The sequence below is a fragment of the Cibotium barometz genome, chromosome 2 (assembly GCF_041138505.1).
Source record: "Cibotium barometz isolate CiBa-2024 chromosome 2, ASM4113850v1, whole genome shotgun sequence".
NCBI lineage: Eukaryota > Viridiplantae > Streptophyta > Polypodiopsida > Cyatheales > Cibotiaceae > Cibotium > Cibotium barometz.
Genome location: NC_141047.1, coordinates 12,793,311 through 12,810,719, shown reverse-complemented (window position 1 = coordinate 12,810,719; position 17,409 = coordinate 12,793,311). Strand labels below are relative to the sequence as shown.

General features: G+C 43.2%; 1 protein-coding gene across 2 annotated transcripts; it reads left to right on the top strand.

The window, feature by feature from the left end:
* The first annotated feature begins 525 nt into the window (after positions 1 to 525).
* On the top strand, positions 526 to 14,589 carry LOC147640657 (magnesium transporter, putative (DUF803)). 2 transcript variants are annotated; one of them, XM_086813869.1, is made up of 13 exons: positions 526 to 835; positions 5,133 to 5,220; positions 5,321 to 5,382; positions 5,494 to 5,579; positions 5,686 to 5,759; positions 5,898 to 6,000; positions 6,108 to 6,242; positions 6,435 to 6,534; positions 6,619 to 6,738; positions 6,844 to 6,934; positions 13,838 to 13,892; positions 13,985 to 14,081; positions 14,218 to 14,589. In XM_086813869.1, the coding sequence occupies exons 1-13, from the start codon at positions 743 to 745 to the stop codon at positions 14,395 to 14,397; spliced, it is 1,284 nt and encodes a 427-aa protein (XP_086669995.1). In that variant the 5' UTR covers positions 526 to 742; the 3' UTR covers positions 14,398 to 14,589. The 2 variants fall into 2 exon arrangements, with proteins under 2 accessions (XP_086669995.1, XP_086669987.1); XM_086813861.1 differs by having other exon boundaries at positions 13,985 to 14,093.
* Positions 14,590 to 17,409: the final 2,820 nt, after the last annotated feature.

Genomic DNA, 17,409 nt, shown 5'->3' with positions numbered 1-17,409 from the left:
CCACCACTGTAGCAGAAGCAAGAACTTGTCGCATCAGGCAGAGAGAGCAGTTGGCACATATTAATAATTTTATGATTGTTAAAATAAATAATTTTATGTATCACTAAATTTATGATTGTTTAACTCTCTCTCTCTCTCCTCTCTCTCCACACTGTAGCTTCACCCGATCGGCCTTGTCCCTTGGGCAACCACGACCCTTGCTTCGCTTGGCTTGCATCTCCTCCTACTCACCACTTGCAAGCTTGGCCGTGCTTCATTCCATAAACCCACCAGCCACCACGAACGTTATAGGGCATACAGGCTCACATGCATATTATGCAAACGTGTCAACTGCCATAAAAAAACATCAAAACCTGTCAAAAATGGAAGATTTCAAAATCTTCCATTTTTAGTATTATGTAACCTATGAAGGCTATGTAACAAATGATTTTGGTGCCCTTTTCATATTAATTAATTAATTCAAAGAAACAAAACATTTTGGTGCCGTATTTAGCACCATACGCTCGTGCATAAACAATTGACCACGTTGCATTACAGGTTACGTGAATATACTTGAATTTGAAAACAACGGTGAGTTTTTTCCACAGCAGTGAGCGAGAGAGAGAGAGAGAGAGAGAGAGGGAGAGACTTTTCCTGTGTTGAAAGAGTGGTGGTGGGAAAGTCTAGATGGTAGATCGTGCCAACCGTGACTAGAGGAGGAGGATCAGCAGCAGAGGGGCCGCTCGACCAAAATCCTGGCAAGATGAAGGAGTGGGTGAAGGGAGCGGCGATCAACATGATTGGCAGCCTTGGGATAAATTTCGGTACCAATCTGCTCAAACTCGCGCATAACCAGGTGAACACCCCCCCCCCCCCCCCCCCCCCCACACACACACACACACACACACACACACACACACACACACACGCTTTCCTTCCCCTTCTCTCTCTCTCTCTGTCTCTCACGTTTCGCTGGACAGATCCGCTCATTGATCACAAAACAAATCCATCAAAGGATGTACATTTATAGCAATCTCAGGCTTCTCTGTCATTTTGGCTTCTCCCACGAAACATGCCCAAATCAGAGACAGATCGCCGATGTAGAAACTCGGAAAGGTCTCAAGATCTTGATCAAAGGTTTAACAATGGATGTAGGCAATGTCCTATTCATGCTTGCAGTGATTTCGAAAAACGTAGCATGTTTCTTTACCTTCTCTTTGATAAAATTGCATCTACTTTTAGATCTAGAGGAGATGTGAGCAGGGATGTCAACACACACATGGTTTAGAGACGGTTTAGGTAGGTTTTGCATCATGCCAAATAGGCTGCATGCAAGTGCAGCCTAGGTTGATAAGCCGTACTGAGAGTAGAGGGCGATTTTTTGGGACATCCTCCAATGGATTTGGAAGTTGCACGAAGACCGTAAGTCTTGTGTTAAGTTTATTATTATACAGGTCGAGTGATGTGGTTGGTTGGGTCCAGTTGGATTCAACATAGGGTGGTCGACCATTACCAGCCATTTTGTATCATTTCCAATGCCCTTTGTTAGGGATTTGGTGTAGAAGGCTTTAAGATCTCCAAAACTTGAGTTGCTTTTCTTTTTTCTTCTTCAAACAAGGCACTTTCTATGCCTTCAAGTGTGGGATCCTTTATGTACTTTAAAGTAGGCAAAACATTTTCAAATTTTGGTGGCATTGACTTAAGCAACATGACAATTGCATCACTCTCTTTTACCTCTTAATTAATGGCAGCTATTTGGGCCATCAAGCTCTTCATTTTGTTGATGTGTGATGTGATTGTTTCCTCCATCTTCATGTCTAACTTGTAGAATTTCATCTTCAAGCTTATTTTGTTGTTCAGTCCATGGGCTCTAAAAAATTTATCCAAATTTTCCCAAGCAACTTGAGATGACTCACAATTCTTAACATGATGGATATAGCTATCATCGAGTCTTAGGGTAATCATGGCTAATGCTTTGTCATCTTTTGTTTACCATTTGCATCTTCTCCATCTCTAGTTTGAGGCTTAGGAATTTGATCTTTGACTATGCCTCAAACACCTTCTTTCATTAAGAGAAATTTCATTTTAACTTGCCAAGTGTGGAAAGCATGATTTGAAAACTTTTCAATGGGGGGCGATGTGGATGCCATTTTTGAGAGGGTCTTACACTCAAAGGCAATGTCTAGTTCTCTTACAAAATTATCAAATCTTGGCTTCTAGGATCGTCCCTCACCATACAAGTGCATATTATTGCAAAGAAAGTCTGAAAAAACTAAGGCCTTGGCATAATTGAAATAATATGGCTTAGGCTTAGTTTTGTTTGTTTTTCTTTTATAAGCTTAGGTTTTTGATTTAAGGATTTACATGACGAAGGCATGGTAAAGAAATTGTGTGTAAAGTTCAAGCTCCTTCAGCATTTGAATCTACACTTAAAACAACACTTTTTCAAAGGTTCTTAAGCCTTTTCACAAAAAAAAAGGTCACTTATCTTCAAAAAAAAGAAAAAAGTTGTGGCTGGAAATAAATTGCTATGCAGACTACGAGGAGGAGGGTGTACCGATCTCTGTTGGTTCTACCAACCTTGTGTGCTTCACACTCGAGGACGACCACTGGCCTTGTGTGCTTCACTCGTGGACGAGGTGCGGACGAAGCGATAACGATGTCAAGAACTTCTTGCACACGATGTCAAGGAGATGTCTCACCTTGCAACACTGGCTTAGTGGCACTCAATATTATGAGACAAAACCTGACCTCTGTTGTAAGAATCAGTAGGCTCCTCCTTGTGTGCAATACCTGCCTGAAGAAGAAGCTTTGCACGCTTGATAAGACAGCCAACGAGCTCAACTTATTTGATGATACCCGCCTAGCACAACATTCAAACCTTCCGTGCCTTCCTCTCAAAGTCAATCTTGCAATTTTGCAAAGCCTAGCCCATTCTCTGAGCTTATTGTGCTCAGAGCAAAGAGATATCACATAAAATCATCACTTTGTCCATTAGCATAAGGTCTTTAAATAGCTAAGGTACAAGTGGCTTTTCATCTTCCATAACTTCTAAGAAACACTTCACCTTCTATAACTCCCAACTAATCTTTCACATTCCAAATCAATTATGTAACTCCTCCATCATGATATGACATCTTTTGACCTCACTTTCACTAGTAACCCCATGTTAACTCAAGATCGACATAACCTTTGACAACCATACAAATGCCCAAATTTAATCCTTGATATCCATGACCACTACCATTACCCAATGTCCATACCATAACCATAATTGGAGATGGCCATTGGGAGCCAACTTTCAACAATGGTGAGTTGCTAGCGCAATCTATCGCGGTCACGCGATGAGTTTGATGTCAGGTCCATGGAAACCTTGCTAGGGTTTCTCAGGTATGTCCCCTATCCTGATCCACAGTGGTTCTATGTTAGATAATCCATGGGCATGATCTAGTGCGGACTTTACAATGGGAGCCTTTGTTTTGGAATCTCACTAGAACACTGCATAATTTGGAGAACAGACACCCTGAGTGTGTGGAATGCATGTAGAAGTTGACCGCACGGTGGGAGTTTTCCACCAACAGTTCCTCTAGGCCACGGTCACAAACGGAGGAAGTTTCCAACCAGAAATTGGAGGGAGAGTTTTCATAGCCATTGAAGGAGTTGGGTGGAGAGTCTTTGGCTTCAGTGGTGGTTGCTTTAGTTTCCGTGGCAGTGCAGGAGGAGTGTCTTTGATTTCTGATGTCATTGTTGCACAGCAAGAGGACATGTTTGTGGATGTCTTCATTTCAGGCAGATGTGACAATTGATGTGTCTACAGATGAGGTTGATTCGTTGGATGATCCACAGACTGGTCAGAGTTTTTCTTATACTTTTAGAGCACAATATCAAAGTATTTGGAATGTTTTATGACATTATTGGTGCTGGCTGACCTGAATCCGACTTGGCATGTTATTCCTATAAAAGAAGCTTTGGGTTCTCACTCGTTCATCTCATGTTCTAGAGCTCACAAATCAAAACATATAGTTGCAAAGCTGACTGAAGGCTGAAGATGATCTGTATCAAACTTTTGGCTGAGTCATTGGTTCTAACAGCAGTATTGAGGGCTGAGATTAGGAGATGAGTTTAAGCATCGTTTTGTACTTGGGAAACATTCAATTGTAACCTTTTCTTGTTCGTAAATATACAGTAGGGATTTTGTGCACATTATATTCTGCGGCACTTCCCTTTTCTCTTTGATAACTCTGCACATAGCACAAGTTCACCACAGCTGGAGAATAAAATAAGAAGAGGTTTGGGGATTGGTCCAAGCAACATGGGAATTGAAGAGCAGCTAATTGGGCATGCTAAAGGCTTCACAGTATGCTTGGAATGGGAGCAAGAGTTCATCTTTTGGTACGAGGCAAGGTTGGTGTTTTGTCTTCGCCCCTGGAGTAATTTAAGAGAGTTTGTCTTTTGGTACGAGGCAAGGTTGGTGTTTTGTCTTCGCCCCTGGAGTAATTTAAGAGAGTTAGTCTTCAATAAAGTACCCAACCCCTAGTGTCCTGGATGAATGATATCTGATAGTGGGAAATATGGCGCTTTATTACCTAGGCTTCTTCTGAGTCTCCTCAAGTCTTGATTCGACTTTGACCGAAGATTCTTGGAATCCCTGCAGACACACCATTCGTTTTGTACAGGAGTCAAATTGTTCAACCTCCATTGCTTAAAATGAAGGACGGGGGTGGAGAAAGATACTATTAGATATGTGTGTTCTTTTAATTTCAAGAGTCAAGTAGCTGCACCACTGCAATCTTGATATGAGATTGGAGTGTCAGTTTCAGGATTCAAAAGCACACGTACATGCTTGATGATAGAATGTGGTGCTGTTTGATGAGTTGATAAAGTTGGAAATACAACCACTGGGCTATGAAGATTCACACTAATCAGGATTGGTAGGTAAAATGTGAGTGTCTAAAATGATTGTGTGCTCTTGTTTACTTTTTTTGCTCTCCATAGCCATATTCTGGTCCATACTCCACCATTATTAGTGTGAGAAAATATAGCACAAAGCCCTGACTCTTCTGTGAGATAGACTGTATTGAGAGCATCAAAGTATGCTACCAATGCTATGATGCCAAATAGAGTCACTAGTATTCCTATGTTCTTTGCTGCAGAAAGAGCGGTTGGCGCTTTTGGAGGCAGCTGCTGGTGTCAAAGGAGTTTCTCAGCAACCGATTATATATTTTCAAGCTTGGTGGATAGGTTGAAGCTTTACTGCTGTGTTGATTTTGCAATGTCTACATATAATTTTTCTTTGGATTTCTTTTAGGCATCCTGAATGCTTATGCAAGTTTTATGGCAGGCATCATTGTTTTTATCCTTGGAAACATTCTCAATTTCCTCTCTTTTGGATATGCAGCTCAGGTACTATTGTAGGTCCCTTTAGTTGGAGCTATTTATATTATTAAGGTGGATGGCAGAAAAATCCTCACAATCATTGATGGCTGGTGTTTGACAAAATTGCATGTTTTGCAGTCACTCCTTGCAGCACTTGGCTCCATACAGTTTCTCTCAAATGTTGGATTTGCTTATTTTGTGCTAAATGAGAAAGTGACTGGTCGGTAAGGAATTTTTAGGTTGGTCCTTGTGAAGAGCCAAAGGTCTTGTATGTCTAATTGCTTGCTCAATGCTAATATATTTCCTTCCCTTGGTTCTTCACCATTGCAGAAACATTGTTGCAACTCTCTTTATAGTGGCGGGAAATATCTTTTTGGTTGTCTTTGGAAATCATCAATCCAAGGGTATAATAGCCATTCGTCTTCCCTTGGAAATCATATAAGCCATTCATCTTGATTTGATTTTTTTTTTTCCCCGTCTGGTTGGAAAGCAGATTTATTAGATCGCATCAAAGAAAGCACTGATTTATTCTTATTGATTAGTTTATACACAGGAGGAGCTACTCACAAACTATGGCAATCATGTTTATCTCATTTATTGTGTTTGCTTGGTGATCCTTGTGACGGTGAACCATATGACCTACAAGTACAAGCAACTGATCTTTGCCTCTGTGATATTTTTATTCATTTTCATAATTTTGCTCCATACTTTTTTGTGATAACAATACAATGGTTTGATTTGTCTTTGAAAAGGCGGGGTCGTATCTTGATGTCAAGCAGCTGTACAGATGAGATGGTGAGTACGTACTGGCACACTTTGTTGCCTTTTTCCTATGCTATGGTGTCAGGGATGATCGGTTCCCATTCTGTGCTCTTTGCTAAATCATTGTAAGTTTGTCTTGGCACCACCAAATTCTGAAACTGCATTTTGTTCCGATAATTTTGTTTGTTCCTGCTTGATTAAGCGCTAGTCAATTGGTTGTTTTTCTGGGCCCAGGTTTACAAACCCTCCAAAAAAGTCTGTTAATTTGGCAGATCCTTTTTGTCTAGAGTATTTTGTTGACATCACAGTCTTGTCAGGTCAGTTTTATTACGGCAGACAATCAATGGTGAGAATGAACTAGATGGATGGTTCACCTATGTGGTTCTCCTTATGTTTATCTGCTCTGCGTCCTTTTGGGTAAGCATTTGGCAGTTATTTCTTTTGAATTGTGCTGAAGGTCGTGCCAGTCAAGTGGTTCTAACACTGGGAGTGCATGTGCAGATGACGAGATTGAATGATGGATTGGCTTTGTTTGATGCGGTTCTTATAGTTCCTATGTTTCAAATAGTCTGGACCTTTTTTTCCATATTCACTGGTTTTGTATACTTTGCGGAATACCAGGTGGTTGTCTGATCCATTGAATTTGGAAGAGCTGCCTTTTAATTTTCTTTTAGGTCTTGGAAGATTATTGAAGGGAGGTTGTGTGTTTCATGGTTTTCTGGACAGGTTTTTGATAGTTTCAGGACATCAATATTTGCACTTGGCATATTGACTCTTTTTTTGGGGATTCTAATGCTTGCTCCCGATGTCTCTGATGGTATTCCCTTAGTTTTTTGAAAAGTTTAATTGTTGTATTTTTTGTGTTCCATATTTTTGTTAGGTTTTCAAGTAATGCCACTGTTAAAACTGGAAGTTCAAAGTTGAGAGACACAAGAACTCCCCGTGAACTGAGAGAAACCCCTGTATGTTCTCTCTTCTCCCCTTCCTGCCATCTCTACTGTCTTTTCTTCTCCCTGCCTGCCTTCGGCCTGCTTGCTCAGCTCCCCGCTTGCTTTCTGGACCCTTCACTGCATCCTCACCTTCTCTCCTGATTGCACCACCTCTTCCTGCCTCTTTCCAGCCTTGCACAGCCTGCCCAGACATTCCCTTGCTTCTTTTCTTGCCATTTCATGTCTTCCCTTCATCCTGCCTCTATACAGCTCTCGTGCAGCCTCACCAGACCTCCCTATATGTTACGGAACGTTCAAACTTGAGTTTGAGTCAGCCTCCCATTCATCGATTGGTGTAATGGCATCAGCCCTAGCTATTTCTCTTTCACCCCAACCGACTGGGAGAACTATTCCTTTTTTCCAAGATGAGCTCTCTACACTATGCCAAGACACTGAACTGGAAATTATCACCACTCTCATTGGACAAAACTATGGCTATCACCCTTCAAGAAGTCAAGTAAGAGAGTGGTTATTGGCGGATCTCCAATCTGATGTGGTTGAGAAGAACTCAGAAACAACGGGGGTATGTTCAGGTGGATTTTGACACCTCTGAAGCTGCCTCAAAAAGCATGACAGCAGCTCCCTTCCACAGTTCCAAAAATGTCATTTTCAGATTCCGACTATGTTTTGACCTTGTGGAGCAGGACTAGCTTACGACAGCAATCGCACTTAGAGTCAATGTGATTGTTCAGGACACAAACATTGCAGAAGATCATATCATGCTTCAGAGACGAGGGGATCCTGTTTTTGTGAGAGGATGTGACTGTTTACCAAAAACACAGGCCTCCGCAAAGATATTGCAGAGACGACAGGATCGTGTTTTTGTGAGAGGATAGATATTGTAGGGTGGCCAGCCAGTGTGGCATTTGTAGACAGCAGGATCACATTGATAGAGATTGTACTAGGAGAAAGAGCTATGGTAGGAGATGTGACTGCAAGGTCTCCATAGACCACGCCCAAGGATCATTTGACCTAGAACCGAAACTCTAAGGAGGTTTCATGACATTGTAACCATCACATGATTGCGATAAATTGTGGCTAGCACTCACCACGCAACTGTAGAGTCCTTCGGACTCACCCCCTAGCGTGAGGTTTGATTGCCGCCGTGAGCCTACTTGGTACCCATGGCCCCAACCTAGCGTCCCATAGACCTTGGCTATTATTGGCCCTTGCTTTATTTATAAGATTTTAGCCATTATTAGTCCTAGGCTATTAATTATAAGTTCTTAGCCAACCTAGACCTCATCCTACTAGTGCCCTTAGCCCATGTGTGAACCCTCAAGGTCGTCATGCCCTAGCTAAGCCCTAACCCTGATGTGGGTTAGTCCACATCCCTAGCCCTAACCCTAGGCTTGTTTGGACGTAACATACTTCCCTCCTTTTTCAATTCACGTCCTTGTGAATGCATAAGGAGACAAGCCTATGTAAATGAATCCCCGGATTTGGACATCCATCCATAGCATTTACTCAAGTCTATTGCATAGACCACACCCAAGGACCATTTGACCTAGATCCAAAACCCTAACAAGGTTTCATAGTATGCATCGCATGACCGCAATAGGCTAGTGCTCACCACCCAACTCTAGAGTCCTCCGGAATCACCCTCGAGCCGAAGGTCTGATTGCTGCAAGCCTGCTTGGTATTGATGGCCCCAACTTAGTGCCCATACCACTAGGCCGAACCTCTCACCTTGTAGCTCCTGGAAGTATTGTATGCCCCTGGTAGCCCTGTTGTCTACTGCGTGGACACCTCAATAACTCATAAGTGCCCCCAAGGTCACTTATATAGCTATTATGGGCCCTTGCTTTATTTTATAAGCTTTCTTGCTTTATTTAAAACATTATTAGCCCTAGGCTATTAATAAAGCAGGAAAGCTTATAAAATAAAGCAAGGGCCAATAATAGCTTATTTAAAACATTATTAGCCCTAGGTTTGATAGAAACTCAGTACGAAGGGATTTATGTGAATATATGCTCTTATGTGTGTGTGTGTGTGTGGAGTGCGTGTGTGAGAGCATATCTTGATATAGTGTTCTACACCCACTATTGGGCACTGATGACGTTTATGGGGATGTCGTAGTATCTAGTCCATGCTATGCATAATGGAGTTGATAGTTATATAGTCTTGTGGGTTGACTACCATGAGTATATAACATGCACGTTCCTAAAAGGTGAATTTGGGCATGTTCCTGGATTCATCTAGGTATATATATATATACATTAATTATAAGTTCTTAGCCAATCTAGGCCTCATCCTGCTATAGCGCCCTTAGCCCATGTGTGAATACTCCAGGCGCCCACGGCCCAACTAAGCCCTAACCCTAACTTGGGTTAGTCCACATCCCTAGCCCTAACCCTAGGCCTGTCGAGACGTAAGAGTGACCAAGCACAGCAGGCTGCAAGAGCCAATGCAGCCCCTATTGCCACTGCCCCCCTTGCCCCACGGACAGAGCCTTCAAGGCAAAGATGGGTCGTTGTTAGGGATGGTAGATGTCCCTGGACTCCTACATTAGATTTTCATGTTGAGCACCCTAATCCTCTTGCTCCAGTTTCTGATCAGGCAGACTTCTCTCCAGAGCTGGACTACAATGGTGCTGTTGAGCAAGTTCGCTCTACTTACTCTCCATCTAATGTTTTGGGCTTCTCTCAAGAGTGGTAGACTTACAATTACTGAGGAGAAATTTTGACTTCTTCAGCTTCCATGCAGTTTCTTGAGTTGACCCATTATGTTAGACGAGCAATTCCCTCCAAGAAGGGACAGGTTTCCCCCACAAAGTATGGCTTCCAATTCCATGAATCAGACCCACGAGAATCGCTAGCTATATCCTGCTCATCTAGGAGCATAAGCTTGTTGAGATCAGGTAAGCTGTTATCTGGGCACACCTTTTAATTAGGAGCAGGAGGTTTGAGAGGTGGAGTTAGCATTTCTGTTTCTTCCTCTATCCTCCCCAGTTATTGTGCACGGTATTATTATGCATGCTAGAGCACAGAGGATAACTATCTCAAAGGAGGGCATGCAGAATTCCATTTAAAATACATATGCTTCCAACCTTAGAGGAGAAAGTGTCTCTCTTTGGATACTATTGGAAAAATGGGTGTCTCAACTTGATTCTTGGATTGTGGGAGGAGATGTTTAACATGGTTGAGGAACCTTTAGACAAAAAAGGTGGGCGGGAAGGTGGCTTGCACCCCTTGGAGAGGGCTACCTGGGTGAGTTTTTTTCAGTCAGAGGTAGAGATTGCTGGTATGAGTATGCTATGCAAGTGAAGCCTTCTAGTGTTCTATTTCCATGGTCTAATAGAACGTATGAGGATGCATTCATGCAAGGATTGACTGATTTTAGTCAATGGTTGGGTACTTAAGAGGGGAGGATGCACTTTCATTGCACTTGGCACCACCACTTTTGACCACTTTCCTGTGGTACTCCAAAATTAGAGATCCTGGACAGCATGGCTCCAACTCTTGGGTGTGTATACCTGAGATGTCGGCCCTGCTTAGGGAGTGGGGAAAACACCCGCTAATGAGTGGATTTTAAAGACGCTGACACATGTAAGGGCGTAACTGCAGCTGTTCTTGGATCAGAGATCAGAGTAAAGATACCATGCTCTGGAATCTTTGTGGACGAAGATGGGAGGCAAACACAATAAACACTTCTTTTCTACTCTTGGTCCAACCGATAGCAGAGAGTGTTAGGTGATTGCAGATACACATGGTGTTGTATAATTGGATCCCAGCTTAGTCAGACAGATTGCCATAGATGATCACTGTGAGGTGCCTACTACTGGCCCTCACATTTCTGAGAGAGAGAGAGAGAGAGAGAGAGAGAGAGAGAGCAGTGGAAGAGTATGGGTTGGTTTACCCTCTTTGATCACTAAAGAGATGAGGGCTACTCTTGATGCCTCGTTTCCCACTAATGAGCTGACATTGTCACATGCGGAAGCCCTGGGAGTCTTCTTTCAGCCCTAAACACCATCTGGGAACATGCTGATGCAAAACGCAAGTAGGTGCTAGAGAAGAGAGAGAGAGAGCTGTGTATTCAGTATATTCATATGGTACAAAAAGGTACAACAGTCTTGCAGCCCTTGGCTGCCTTCCATGAAAAGGTGTAAACCCTAGTCTAGGCCTAATCCTATGATCCAGCCCATTGCTAGCTTGAATCCTGAAAACGATGAGCTTTATTGCCTTTTATAGGATAGAAAAGACACATTGAACTGGCCAATTGCTGGTCGGCCAGCTCCTAGACAACCAATATTCACCTTGCTGCAGCCGACTGGACATACACCTGTATATGCTGGGCCGACAGCCCTCCAAGTCCTCCAATAGTCAATCGCTTGCCAAATCAGCAACACCTGCTCCAAAATCTGGCTCAAATCTATCTTTATCTTGTTGCCCCTTCAGGATTAGCCTTTGAGTTCAGCCAGTTCAGGTCTTGCACATGACAGAGACATGCCCTCTTAGCACTGCCACTCAGTAGGCACCTAGGAATGATGGTTTGTCACCCCCTTATTTTTGGTCTTTTTGGGCTGATTTTGGGGGCAAAGATTATACTGGCCTTTAGATGTGGAACACGAGCTATGCCATCTTTCCTAATTGAGGGCCTTATTCATCAGGACGTGACAAAAACGTGCATCTGTCAGAGGCGGCCTGTTACCTTGCTAGGAACAGCCTATAAAACTCTAGCAAAGGCAACTAGTTTGAGATTGCAGCCTATTTTGCAGGAGGTTATTCCTGATGCATAAGTGGATTTTATCACCATTTTGGACAATTCCCGGTTTTCATATGTGGAAGACACTAGGATGCCCAAAAGACTAAGAATGTACAAGCTTTGGGAATGGGAGATTTATCAAGTACAAGAACCAAGTACCCGAGAAGTTGGTTATGGGCATCTAAGAACCTAGACATGTTGCTCGGAACAGGATTTTGGTCAAGACACCCAGCTTTGGTGTCTTGGGGAAGGAGTCACATGTGAACACATACTTAAAAGTGGGCATTTGATGGTGTTCACATCATTCTCAATAAAGGGTGGACAAGTTATTGTTTGGGCACCCTGTTTTTCAAAGGGATTTACACTCACTTATGGAGTGTGGACAAAGGATTAGGTGAGCACCCGATTTTCAATAGGTTTTATATCCATTTGGCTGGACATCTAACAGGTGTGCAAGCCCCCTGCTTCAGTCACAGACTCCTTCATGGAAGGAGTATTATTTCTCATTTTGGGAAGTAATAGAATGGGCCTTCAGGCTAGCAATCAGCCTTTAGCCATTCTTTTGCTTGACTTGAGAAGGCAATGGGCATATGATAAGAGTGGATTGGGTCTTTCTAGAAGGAACACTCACGCATAGGGTTTTCTGAGAGTTGGATTTGAGGAGTTAAATTCCCCCATAAAGATCACAGTTAGGCTATGGTGCTAGGGATGACCAATTTCAGATTCCTGATTCCACTTCTTAACTTCTGGTGGCTGAGACATTGAGCATTTGTCTTCACTTTACGACAAGGATCTCTGGCTTACAATTACCGTTGAGGCAAAAGGTGGAGTTCCTTTATCTTTATTTTATGCAAATATGTTCCTTGAGACCTCCCATGTTTTCTTGTGCAGTTTTTGGGTGGCAAAGGAGGAGTTCTGCCTGTGCAAGCGCACACTTTAACTGGCACAAACATGGAAGTCTAGACATGGGTGAAGGTCACTATGAAAGATTGGGCATGAGCTCCAAGAAGACAAGACGTCTTTAGAGTAAAATATGATTAAAAAGGTACAATCTCTATGAGCCCTATGCCTAATATAGCTCGAAGCCCCCAAAAGTGAACATATAAATGACCCTAAGCCCAAGTGCCTCTCTCTTTGTTTCTGGTTGTTCTTGCTTGGTGGACTTCCAGTTATCCACTGGAGAGCACTGCTTGGTGCAGCTCCATAATGCCCTAAATGCCCAGCTGCTATTGCGTGAGCTCAACATTGCATTTGGAGTTGCAGAGACTCACAAATGATCTAGTGTTCTATAATCTATTGCCTGGCTCATTGGCACTTTCAGGACAAACACGGTTTATATTACTTGGGACTCTATTGTTTGGTAGCTGAGTCTGGTCCACAGGTTTTCTATGAGGGTGGGGACTCAGACCTGGCCCCCAAGGTTCCTATATGCACTCTAGGGCAAGTTCCATACTCACAGTTTGCATCACCTGCACAATGGACTCTTTCTTAGTGATCATCGCTATGGATGTGCATCGTCTGGGAGATATTATACATATCCTTATGGCCTCTTGGGCACATATCCAGGGTCCTTTGAAATTTGGATAAGTTAGGTGCATTTCCTTTTGAAAGGAATGGGATCATGGCTACTCTCTCAGGGCTCGCTTGGTATCATCAAATCCCAGACTTGTTGAACACACCTTGCCTTCTGGGATGCCTTTTGACCAGCATTTGGCTGTGGTTTTAAATTGTTCTGTTCATACTGAATAGAAGTCCCATTTCTTGCAAAAACTGGAAGTTCAAGTCTACTCCAGTCTGGCTACGTGCTGAAGTTGGGTCTAGACTGTTATCAGCAATATATTGCATTGCAGTTCAAGAAATACAAGTTTTCAAAGAAGCAAGTTTATGTTTTTCAATCAGATTTTAGAATTAGTTATCTTCATATTGCTTTCACTGGTTTCCTTCGCAAATTGTAGGTCCAAAGGCAGCCCCATGGGATAAATTGGACTACTTACATTGATTTCACTGGTTTTCTTGGGAATGTGTAGGTCCAAAGGCAGCTCCATGGGTAGATTCTGAGGAGGCCTCAGCATTTTTAGAACGGTATCCTTGCTGTGGGGGTTGCAAGTTATCATTAGAGATTGTCTAACATCCATATTGAGAGTCTTTTTAAGTGTTGAATGGATGGCCTGCAGATCACAGACACAAATGCAAGAACAAAATAGCTCAAAGAAAAGTTCTCTTGTGCATCATATTTTTCGAGTGGCAGCGACACTTGCAATCAAAGCAAAGGTGTGCTCAATGGTGATGCTACTTTACAGTCTCTCATTGCCTTTGCTTCCACCCACTTTGTGCAGTAGTCTGTTAACACCAGGATGTTTCATGGTGTTAATGGAGTATCTAATAACTCTATGGTTTTTCCCTGCAGAATGCCTGCAGGTTATCTTTTGGACTGGTGGAGAATCGAACACATGTCACATCAGTTTTTGCAATGCCGATGATCGCATCATCTCGAATGGCATGGAGGGATGCAGTGTTGAAAAACCATTCCATTTCTTCCAGTAATTTGCTAGGGTTTGAAGATTTAAGTGCCAATGACGATAACTGATATGATTGCTGGGAGATTTCTAAGAGGTTTTTGCAACTGCATAAAGGCTGTTAAAAAGTCCCTAATGTGTACATCAAAATGCACATTGCATTTACTGCCACAATATTGATGTGGTGCTATGTGTACAGAAATCATTTTTTAAAACAAAGATAATAATAAAACCGTGGAAACGAAAGTTACATCAAGCCAAAATGCTGCTTCTCTATCATGCCTCTACTTTCTAGAGCTGTGTCTGCTTTAACCATCCAGTAATTTGATATAAGCGTTAGAAAATTGATTTCTTGAGGTGACACTTGGTCTTTTTAGCTAACATGCATAGATATCACATGTTGCATGCTGCATTAACCGCGTTGCAGGCTACTTTGGACTTTTATTTGTTAATAAGTTAATTGTTCACTTGCTGCTTGTGGTTGGTTTCAACTTAGCTTGGTGGCTTGGCACCTTGGTTTGGACATGACACGATGGGCTAGTAGACCCATAGGCTTGTGCCATACGGCCCTCTCTCATGCAAGAGTGGAGTGGTATGTGGAGAGAAACAGCAAGATGTAGAAGCTCTTTTACTTCTTGACAATTTTCAAATTTTCATGCACAAGGAAAGCCGATTCTGTCACAGTGTGCATAGGCAAGAGATTAAAAACACAACCAATGCAAGAAACAAATTATATTTGCTCTTACACTATGACACTCTCCCTAAAACTATGAGAACTTACACAGGTTGGTGCCTCTTGCACATTGACAAGCTATGGTGGCCAAATTAGTCATGGCAGGTCCTTATGCTCTGGCAATGTCACTGAAATTATGAGAACCTACTCAGGTTGCTGCAGTGTGATATTGAGATACGCTCTCACAAAATAATCCCTATGGATCTATGTTGAATTTCTCTTGCAAGTTATGGCGGAATATTCCAGTTGCAATGAAGTCTCTTGCAAGGTGACTCCACAATCTTGCAGCCTCAAGAAATATGCTCTTGCGTGGTTGTGGTAGTCCACCTGCTGGGAGGTGTGAGCAGACTCCATCTGTGCTGTGATCGAAGCACTGCATGTGGTACTGCAGAGGGGCAAGGCCGTGATGGAGGCTCCACTCTTGTTCTGTGAAGTCTTGAAGCCCACGTGCTGAGTTGTTGAGTGGACATAGAAGCTCATCTCTTTAAGGAGTCTGTCCAGTGCTGCAGCAAAGGAGCTGCGGGGAAGTGTCCCGAACTCCTCAACGTACTCTCTCACCTCAGGATCAGTCCAAGAGTTTGGCCATTTGCTAGCAGTTGTGTTGCCATTGGTCTCCAAGGTGAAGGATCATGCAGGTGTAGTTGAAGAAAGCGGTGCCTGCAAGGATGCCGATTGAGCCTCCTCGATCACAGGCCTACTCAACAAGGTAGAACTCATTGAGTGGGAAGATTTGAATTGGTGTAAGGAGATTGTATGGCAGGTGGCAGTCGAATTTCAGGAGATGCCAGACGTCCTGGCATCAAGAATACCATCTCACTGCAAACTATGCATGGCGATGGGGAAATATCCTTCTATCCCCTTTGGAACCATCTCACTGCAAACTACACATGGCACTGAGGGAATATCCTTCTAGTCCCCTTTGGAACCACTGGGGGATCTGCAATCCGTCAGTGGTGAGCTTCCACCCCAGGGGACAGACTCTGGTGTCCTTGTTCCGAAAGGGTGTAATGGGTGATTTCTTGGTTGGGGAGAGTCGCATCAGCATACTAAACATAACAGCAAGAGCAGACAGGCATCTGGATTCAAGTGCAGCAGCGGCTCCCCCAAGTGGATGAGTGAAGAGTTAAAACATGATCAAGTCCCCATAGGCTTGCTAGGGAGGTAGCGTGGATGACTCCATCTCAGGGGGCGAGAGCAGCTGAGAGGAGCTGCTTTTCTCCATCAACACCAAAGCCCATTGCAGTGCACAAACCTGTTGTGGTTGTGTTGCGGGCGATGTCTACCCATGCAACTTCAAAGAGGATGGGCATGGTTAGGGGAAAGAGTCCCTTCACTCAAGCCTCCCTCCAAATGGAAGGATTTCTCCAAGGGTTTTAAAGGAGAGTAGTTGTCATTTGTATGCGAGAGACACTCAAGATGGGAGTGAATGAACTCACCCAAGTTCACTAGGCTACTGATCCGCGCTGTTGTCCTCACAGTGAGGTACCAGTAGATGCCACTCTGTAGCTAACCAATGTGGAAGAAAATGGAAAGATGAGCCTCCATCGCATTAGTTGCATAGGAGTGGTCGGGCTCCTTGTAGCTGCAATAGTTAAATTTTATTCTCACCATGTGCCATAATTGGTTGATCACATCCATAATTCGGAGGATAACTTGGCCCAAGGGTGCCTTTTCACTAGATCCAGTTTAAGGGAATAGGCCATGTACTCATAGAGTGGGCATGTGTCTAGCTCAAGATTAAGCTTTATGTATGGCTGTGATGAACATGCATGCATAAGAAGTGAAAGAACAAACACTCTTGGCTTGAGTTGGAATAGCTTTAGGCAATGGAATAGGAGATTCTTGGAAGAGTGAGAGGTGATTGAGTTATGAGTATTTAGGAGGAGGTGGGAGAAGGGATTGAAAAGGAAGTGAAGCTCTGGAAGGCTTGGAAGGAGAGAAATCTTCTTTTGTTAGGACAAATAGATGTAAGGAAACGCCAACACCACAAGGAGGAAACTAGAAAGAAGAGAACAAGGCTAACTTGGAGTTGCAGAAAACAGATTGGAATGGTTACGTCGCATAGGAGGTAAGGAAGAGAGAAGGGAGTGTGAATAAGTAGGAGTAGGAGTAAGTAGACTCATGGTGTTGTCACCAAACCTTAACTTGGCACTAGCTCTTCTAGGTCACAAGAGGGAGGAATGGGTCACCGTCCCCAGCACCTAATGGGACACCTTAGACCTTGTCCAATTGCACCACAACAGTGTAGTCGTTTGTGGCTAGTGACCGCGAAACCCGGAATAGACATTTGTGCCCCGCTGCGGAGACTAGGTTAACAAAAATTTGGCACCGCTCTGGTTTAAGTGAGTGG

Bases quoted from the DNA above. Each gene is read 5' to 3' on its own strand.
- LOC147640657 (XM_086813861.1), top strand. From the start codon at position 743: ATGAAGGAGTGGGTGAAGGGAGCGGCGATCAACATGATTGGCAGCCTT. The intron at 5,760-5,897 runs GTATAATAGCCA...CTTATTGATTAG, and splicing joins TGGAAATCATCAATCCAAGG to TTTATACACAGGAGGAGCTA. The intron at 6,001-6,107 runs GTACAAGCAACT...GTCTTTGAAAAG, and splicing joins GTGAACCATATGACCTACAA to GCGGGGTCGTATCTTGATGT.